This window comes from Aegilops tauschii, chromosome 5 (assembly GCF_002575655.3).
Source record: "Aegilops tauschii subsp. strangulata cultivar AL8/78 chromosome 5, Aet v6.0, whole genome shotgun sequence".
Taxonomy (NCBI): Eukaryota; Viridiplantae; Streptophyta; class Magnoliopsida; order Poales; family Poaceae; genus Aegilops; species Aegilops tauschii.
The window spans coordinates 160657480-160666886 of record NC_053039.3 but is presented as its reverse complement, the minus strand read 5'-3'; the positions used below and the strand labels follow the sequence as shown (position 1 = coordinate 160666886).

The 9407-nt window shown below is 41.2% G+C and overlaps 1 protein-coding gene across 1 annotated transcript; it reads right to left on the bottom strand.

The window, feature by feature from the left end:
* Positions 1-4575: 4575 nt before the first annotated feature.
* Positions 4576-7603, bottom strand: LOC109782083 (protein FAR1-RELATED SEQUENCE 5-like). The gene is made up of 3 exons (XM_020319731.1): positions 6922-7603; positions 6018-6020; positions 4576-5933 (listed from the first exon to the last, which is right to left on the bottom strand). Exons 1-3 carry the CDS (start codon positions 7601-7603, stop codon positions 4576-4578), a joined length of 2043 nt encoding a protein of 680 aa, XP_020175320.1.
* Between the last annotated feature and the right edge of the window lie 1804 nt (positions 7604-9407).

The following is a 9407-nucleotide window of genomic DNA, read 5'->3' as shown; positions in this document are numbered from 1 at the left end:
GGAGTTATGCCCCCCAAAAGACAGACTGAACTCATGCAAGCAGTTTATGGAATAAATCTGCCGCAAGCATTTTCTAAGAAAGATTTACTGTCAATTGCACCAAGGAAGCAAAAGAGAGTGTCATTCAACCAGAATCCAAACCCTGTTGCAGCTGCAGAAAGGATGGAACCGAAGGCACTGACACCATCACTCAAACATAGAGGCCAAACTGAAAAAGTTCAACAGGCAACTATGTTGGCTAACAAGGCAAGTCAAGCAAAATGTCAGGCAACTTACAGTGTTCAGAAGCCGGTTGAGAAAGGCTGCAAACCTGGCACTATCAAGCAGGCAAGTTCAATGGGGAAGTTGCCCACCACAGGAGTGAAGTTGCTTGATGAGAACCGACACCTTGACAACTCCCCAGACTCTGGTACAAAACAACAAGGCCAAGTGGATGTGTTGCCTAGGTCTGTTGTTAAGTTGTTTGCCAAGAGTCCTCTGGTTGATCCTATGCAAAGGAATGATGCAAAACAACCAGTGCCTTTCTAGAAGTTGCCCAACAATGTTATTGATTTGCCAGCAAGGAACCAGCAACCTGCCACTTCATACATGACTGGTGGAATAAAACGAGTGCCAGAGGAGAAGTTGCCTAGCCCTGTTGCTGTTTTGGCTGCAAGGACCCCTCAGCTTGCCAATTCAACTACGATGGCTGGGAAACAAACAATGCCACTGCCAAACCAGAACTTGTCGAATACTATTGCTGACTTGCCTGCAAGGAACCACCAACCTGCCACCTCAGATATGACCGGTGGAGAAAAATCAGTGCCAGAGAACAAGCTGCATGGCACTGAACAGATGATGCCTGCAGGGACTGATGTAAGACATGTAGGACCAGTAGCAAAGTTACTGAAGACTAACCTGAGTTTGTCTCCAACACACCTCCAAGATGATGCAAACAAGGAAAACTGGCCACCGGTACCACACAAGCATCAGACTGTTGATATAGCCAAAATAAATGAAATTATAGACAAGTGTGTTGCTCCAACAAATGCTCCCATCCACATCCCACCACAGAGAATAGTTGAAGAGCCAGGCAACGAACTCAAGAGTAGAAGGGTGTCCGGGATGTGCGATGACTATTGCCCAGCTCCAAGTTTTGGAGTGATTTTCGATGAGTTGGAACCTGGCCTTGAGGTAGGAGATAAGGACATCAACAAATGGGATGAAGTTCTTAACATGCAAACAGAGGATATCGCAACAGCGAGCATAAGAGAAGTAATAAACCTTGATGATGTTGTGCAGAGGAACTAGAGGCAGCGTGTGTTGAAGCAGAGCGAAGGCGGAAAGAATCAGTTAATTGTGCTATGTTCAGTACACCAGAGTAAATCATCAATGAAATAGATGTGGGGTCAGGTGGTAAGTTTTCTAGCAGTAGCAGTTCAGGGGAGGTAATTACCAACAAATTTGAGAGGAGGCTCATCAAGCCATCAACATCTTTGAGATCACCTTTCACGGGCATTGACAACAAAAAGGAATTCTATTGCAAACCCGAAGTCAACCGCTTATATGCATATCTTATTTTGCATGCAAGGCGCAGTGCAGAAGAATCACCCGATACAGATAACAGGTATGTACCATCACCGTCTTCATTGTTGGTTTTTTTAGGTAGCTACAATACCCATGTATAGGAAAGTTTACTTTTTCATGCTTTATTTTTGTCCTGTGCGAATTTATTGTATAGCCCAGGACTCATCGACTTTGATGGAGACTTTGAAACTGTGAGGGAGCTCGCGGAGTCCATGAAGTGTGGTGGTTTCGTCGTTTCGCATGTTTTCCAAGTTGGGTTACAGTCTATAATTTACAACTTGCCAGCAGACTCAAAGAAGGTTATCATGCCAGTTAAATTCTCAGTAAGAGATGCACCCTACAATTTCTTTTTTGCCCTTGCTCGCCTTCTTGATGGTGCTTTGTACTACAACCAATGGAAATTTCATCATTCACTCCATTTTTGTCTTTCTATTTTCTACAGGTTAGGTTACAACATATGATATGGAATACAAAAGAGATTACTGCCAGGTTTAACAAGTCAAATCACTTGGACCGAAGAGACATGGTGAGTACACTATTTTTCCTTCTTTTAGTCTGCTGGCAAGTTGTAACAAGTTGCGACTACTTGCTTCAAAAAATACAAGTTCACAAGCTGCAACTTTTTCTTTGCCCTGTAATTACCTAAACCACTAGTTGCCTCATCATTTTTGCAAGTACTTGCAACGTCATCTTCCAAAAATTCTTGCCCCAAATCTAGTTGGCAAGTTGTTTATGTTGTTCTCGTAGAATGACAAGTCTAGCCCAAATTTTTAGAGAGCCACAGACTTAACCTTTTTTGTTCGATGCACCTTTGCTTCAGGAAAGAACTTGTGTAACATGAAACTCAAGAAAACCACAAACATGCCTGCTATGAAACATGTAGTTGCCTCAATTGTAGCTGTAAGTTGCTTGCTTTTTTTGAAGCAAGAATCGCCTGATCCAGTAGTTGCCTCATCAATTACAAGTACTTGCCTCATCATCTTACAAGTTGTTGCCTCAAAATATAGTTGGCAAGTTGTTTATGTTCATTTTCCGTAGAATGACAAGTCTAGCTCAATTTTTAGAGAGACTCAGTCTTAACCTTTTTATATTCTTTGCACCTTGCTTCAAGGGAAGAACTTGTGTAACATGAAAGTTAAGAAAACCACAAACTTTCCTCCTATGAAGCATGTAGTTGCCTCAGTTGTAGCTGTAAGTTGCTTGCTTTTTTTGCTTGAATTACCTGAACCAGTAGTTGCTTCATCAATTACAAGTACCTGCCTCATCATCTTGCAAGTTCTTGCCTCAAATATAGTTGGCAAGTTTTTTATGTTCCTTTTCGTAGAATGACAAGTCTAGCTCAACTTTTTAGATAGCGTCAGTCTTAACCTTTTTATATTCATTGCACCTTGCTTCGAGGAAGAACTTGTGTCACATGAAACTTAAGAAAACCACAAACTTGCCTGCTATGAAACATGTAGTTGCCTCAGTTATAGCTGTAAGTTGCTTGCTTTTATTTTTTGCTTTAATTACCTGAACCAGTAGTTACTCATCAAAAAGTGTTTGCCCTCTTTTCTTTTTCTGAGTACTTTCTTCTCGAATTGCCTCATATTTTTTACAAGCATCTCATATTTGTTTTTCTGTAAATGCATTTCTATCCAGATTATGTTTCCTATCCTAGAGAACATTGAACCAGAAAAACCAGTATCGGGGAATCATTACTAGGTGTTCAATTTGAACATAAGAGACAAGATGTTTGAAGTCCTTGATTCCTAGAGGACACTAGATAATCCTGTCTTGGACAAGAACGCTAGGTTGATAGCGGCAACTATTCGTAGTTTATGGGAGCATCATTATGGCCACTCCCGTGTTGTGCTGGATAAGTATCCGCTAGTCAACATCGATGTCCCGAGGCAGAACAATGAGTAAGCAACTTTTCCCAATATCAGTTATTCGGAAACCAGTTTTTACTTATGTGCAATTTCTTAAACAAGTTTGTTTGCCTCCTGTGTGTTACAAATAGCACTAACTGTTGCATTTATGGGCTGATGAACACAACCAAATGGGTTGCTAGGGCTGTTCCAAAATATGAACCAAGTGATATTCCAAATATCAGGAAGCAGCTGACAAGCATCTGGGTCTCCGATATCCACAACAAAGCTCCTTGGAAGGAAATCCTGGAACTACCGTAGGTATGTTTATCACACCTTCCTTTTTTTGCACTCATTCAGTGAATTTTGCTATTTTTGAACAGAAAGTACCTATGGGATCATAGTTCATGTACTTGGCCAAAGTTGGAACGCAAGAAATATTTTGAAACTAGACAAACTTATTTAAGAATAGCAGGCAAGTAGTTATAGAAATGCTAGCAAATAGTGCCTCCGTTTTGCACAAATGTTTTACCAACTACTACTTTGCTTAAGCAAGGGAAATAAATGTATATATGGTCGCAGCAAGGACAAATGAAAAATAAACACCAAGTATCAACCACACCACAGATTAGTTCTAAGTTGCCCAAAATGTCAATACAGTTTCATGAGCTTTCTAATTGAACAATCACAAAAAACATGGGGGCCTTTTTTCACTCATCCTCATTTGGCTCCCGTTTTTTCGCTTCCTTCTTTCGCCTTCACACCAACCTTGCCTCGCAGCTCGCTGCATTGTGGTCAACAGAACTACAGAAACTACATTTGTTCTTCCTTTTGGGGTGTAGTTCCAGTGCTGATTCAATTCGTTTATACTTCACTCTCCCTTTTGTGTTGGACTTTAGTGGCTCTCTTGGAATAGTTGGAGTAGGTGCAGAACCTCGAGGGGTGTCAGGCTGCAGTGGAACAGGAGCACCTGAGCCTGCAGCGGCGACGAAGGAGCACCAGTAGTTGTTTGCGTATTCCCACTACGAGCTAGAGCAGGTGCTTGCGCCAAAAATGATGGTGGCTGAGGAGGAGCATCAGTAGCTGTTTCAGGCTGAGTGCGTCTGGCACGCGTAGCCGCTGGAGGTTTCTTTTTCTTGGTCAATTTTAGGCGTGTAAGCTATGTCCGAGCTGCATGCATATGCTTCTTCAGAATTTCTGCAGGAGCATCGGATGCATAGGCAACTTTGGCCAAGCTTGGAAAATCCATCTGCAAGTTCGTATGTCGCATTTGCCACTTTGACAATGGGGGCATTTCATCTGCTTGTTCTTGTACAGCGGGGGGCGCATCAGGAACTGCTAGGGGAGTCCACCTCCGAAGAATGTATTGCGCTGGTATTTCATCCACTCCAAGGTGGGTAAATACCTTCAAGATATGGCAGCAGAGGATACCATCTCTGTCCACCTTGCAGCACTCGCAAGTGTAGTTGCCTGCATCACTTTCAACTGACACAAAGTAGTTCCTGTCCCCATATTTAGCAACCCATTCCTGATTAGGTTGAAGCTCATATAAATGTGCACCCCGGGGCCATACATTGTACCTCCCAATCATTTCAAACTCATTATGAAACTTTTTGTACAAGTCTCTAGTGTATGTTTCGTACGCCTGCTTCTCAGTGGGGAAAGGTGACCACAAATCAGTTTGCAAGTGCTCTGTCCTATAATCTTGCGCACCCTCCCGCACAAACACATTTGTTTGAATCTTTTCATACTGCTTCACAAAGTTTAGGATAGAGCCATGTGGGTTCGCATACCGCTTCCGCACAGCATTGAACCCCTCGCTTCTTTGTGTCGACTGCAAGAATGGGTAGAACCGGTGCTTGAAGTAGCACGACACCCATGTTGCACGGTACTCGTAGAGTTTGTCAAAGTGTGTGCCAATAGGAGCCTGATATTTCATCATTAGAGTGGCCCATTTTGCCTCAAATTCTTCCGGTGTGAAGCTAAAGTCTACACATGTGTTGAAATCCTTTGACAATCCAGGGTTCCTGCCCAACATTGACCCGAGCTTCTCTTGAGCTTTTTTCATGCTGTGCCAACGACATGGCCGATGCACACTTCTAGGGAAAATGTTCTTAATTGATTCAGCCATTGCAATATCTTGGTCAGTTATGATGTTGTCAGGTGCTCGACCATTCATTTCTTCAAGAAATGCCCCAAACAACCAATCGAAGCTTGTTTCCAACTCTTGCCTAACAAACCCAGACCCCAACATGATCGACTGTCCATGGCGATTGATACCAATGAATGGCGCAAATGGCATGTTTGTCATGTATGTTGTGTCAAAAGAGACACAATCATGATAAGCCTCAGTATACGCCCTACGTGCTACTCCATCAACCCAGAACATATTGACAACCCTATCCTCCTCATCATATTTGACCTTGTAGAAAAAATCAGGGTCATTTTGTTGTTGATCCTTGAAGTAGGCAACTGTCTCAATAATATCTCCCTCCTTTGTGTCAAACGTATTCAAGCCTGATTACATATTTGATATCGCTTTAGTTGTGTAAAGCACAATTAGCTCTGAACCATAAAATTCAGGCATGATGTTCATCATACGACCTGCAACAAAAGGCAGCCAAAAAATCAGGCTTCAATGCACAAGTTGCTCAAGTTGCATACACATCTTGCTTGACATATAACTATCAGGTTGCCTATCCTAGCAGAACCACAAGTTGCTCAATTTGCATACACAACTTGCCTGACCTACAACTGGCAAGTTGCCTACCTACTAGAGAACCACAAGTTGCTCAAGCTACATACACAACTTGCTTGACATATAACTGTGAGGTTGCCTACCTAGTAGAAGCCACAAGTTGCTCAGGCTGCATACACAACTTGCTTCACCTACAACTGTCAGGTTGTCTACCTACTAGAGAACCACAAGTTGGTCAAGCTGCATACACAACTTGCTTGACCTCTAACTGTCAGGTTGCCAACCTAGTAGAAGCCACAAGTTGCTAAGGCTGCATACCCAACTTGCTTAACCTATAGCTGCCAGGTTGCCTGTACTTTTTGGGTTGCAACTAGTTGCTGCAGCTGTGCTTCCCAAGTTTTTTTTTCTATTAGAACCAGAAGTTGCTCAAGTTTGCCTACATGTCTTGCTTGACCATATAGTTGTCAGGTTGCCTGCATTTTTTAGAAACCTACAGGGTGTTATCCCTGTAACCATAAATTACCAAGTTCTCAAGGTGACTATGTTGGAGCACTAAAACAAGTGTAGTAAATGCAGAGTGTTTTATTTTGCATGAAATGTAAATGAAGATTTTTTGGAATGCTAATGTAGTAATGCAAAATGTATTTGTGAAAAGTGCACACACCGGTGGTCAAATTACAATTATGAAGATTTTTCAAGAACAGTTTCTCTTCTGGAGGGATCCCTTGGTGTGATCGAAGGTACTTAGTTAGTGATGGCTTATCAACCAATGCATGATTGTGTTCAGCAATAAAGAAAACCACCGACCATCCTTTAGCTTCACAACCATCCTTGCTCTGCACCCTGTCTGCACTATTGTATCTCGCTTTCTTTTCTTGGACTTCTTTTTTTTCCTGCACTCATCATCAAGGAAGACAATCTCATCGTCTGCACCATCTTCTGCATCTCCATTAGTGTCCTCAATCACATCTAGGGCAGGGACAGTTTCCGCACCTCCATCATCAACTTTTGGTTTTCGGAACTTCTTGCAAACAAATTGTTGCTTCTCCAACTTTCCAGTTTTTCTGGATTTCCTAGAAGTGTTCATCTTGATTGAAAACCCAAGTCGGAGAGCGTAGGCATTGTAGTGTTCTTGAGCACACTCAAGAGTATCAAACCTCATGCCTATGAAAGGCTCTCTTGGTTGGGACCAAGCTTCATCGTCATTATCATTTCCCACAACCCATTGTCCAATAGTTCCACCTGTTTTAGCAAACGTTGTTATGTCATCAAAACTGTCGCCTTCTGTCTGCATAGCTTCTTCAGGCGCAACAGGAGCATGTTGGGTACTCATGGGATTAGGCGATTCCCCTACAACCTCATTGTAGACTCTACCAGGTTGTGGGGCATTAGGCTGCGTGCAGTACATGGGGTCTTCAACTCCAATCCCACCCGTTAAATGCACTTCAGAGTGACCACCATCATCAGGCAATTCCTTTAAGTCAATCATCGCCAACCTGTTTGATAAAAAAGCAAATAATGATTTTCTAGGCAACTAATAACAAAAATGAAGGCAACTCTAGAAGTAAATGTTCAATACAAATTTCATGAAATAATGAATTTTCATTTTCTGTCTTGCATTAATATCTTTCAATGCCCTTCATTCTCCAATAGTGGCTCCTTTTAATGTTTTTCTGTTTTTATCCTTTGTTCTTTATCAGGAAATGCGAAAAAGCGAAAGACATGGCTTATGATTCTCCATTTTTTCGTGTTTGCTGAAGTTACAGTGGCAAATATATCTCCACTTTCCAAATGCACAAATATGAAGAAGGAAGAAGAATACTATGTAGTTTTTCTTTTTTTGTTAGCATTTTGTGATGCCGTGGACCATATGTGATATGTGTTTCGAACATGTGTGCTTGGACATGACATAGCTTTGTATGACTCGTTTGTAGAACATCTTTATACTACTATGTTGTTTACTTGCCTAATGTCTTATAGCTTTTTGGTTCACTTCTGCCAAAGTTCTATCGGGGTTGCCACAGGTTTTGTATACAGGTTTTACAATTACTAAGTACCATTTTTTATTGGTAAGGTTGTGAAGCTGGCAAAGAAGTCCAAAAGAAGGCAACTTATTAGGTACTTCTTTCTACCTATCTCTCATGCTACATATCTTTTCTGCATTACTGAATAAAGAACTTTTTTACAGCACTTGCATGCAGTAGAAAAGGACCTGCCTACATTTGTATTACAGTAGTTGCCCACATTTTTTATATCACAACACTTGCCTACAAATAGGACATGACTTGTCTGCATTATAACCCAGCCGGCCCAAAATACTTGTCAGTGAAATTGATATGTCTAGACGTATACTGGTTATAGATACATCCAATTTTATACATCTGTCCAACAAGTATTTGGGATGGAAGGAGTACACTTATTTGCATACAGAGTAAATTTTTCTCTATGTTACAATACTTGCCTGGAAAATGTATTTTTTATTCTACTAGTGTTCTACATAGCAAAAAAAACTGACCAGAACATAGCTGTCCTATAGTTATGTACATTTTCATAGTTTTTCTAACCATGTCCCGTGCTGTTGACGCCAAACAGGACATGCCTGCTGATCTCATCAAGTTGCTTCCCCCCTATACAGGAAATTTTACAGGTGATCTTCAACATTTCACAATGTCCAAAAGAAGGCATCTTATTAGGTACTACTATCTGTTCTTCTACCTATCTTTTTCTGCATTACTGAATTAAGAAGTTCTTTTTTACAACACTTCCCTGCAGTAGAACAGGACTTGCGTGCATTACATTACAGTACTTTCCCAAATTTTTACATTTACAGTACTTGCCTGGAAACAGAACATGACTTGCCTACATTTTTCAGAAACAACTTTGCATTGTACTAGATAGCAAATAACCCAGATAGATCCTAGCTCCTATACAGTTATGTTTTTTCGATAAAACACTTTTTTAACCAATCCCGTGCTGTTGAGGCGCAAAAGAACCTCAATTTTCAATCCAATCAACTTGCCTACCCCCTCCCATAGATGAAACTTTCTCATGACATCTTGAAAAATGTAACAGTGTTATTACTCAAAACAGATGTTCTACTCGAGGAAAACATTTTTTTATTGCCTACTTTTGCATTATGAACTTGCCCGACTAACACACCCTGAAAATTCATGGGAATCTAGGAGTGGGTGGCTGGGTATGTTAAACAAAACCTTCTTAGGAAATCTTTGTTAGACTTGCCACCCCTATACACAACCTTGCCCGAGAGTTGAAATTGACAAAGTATTTGTTAA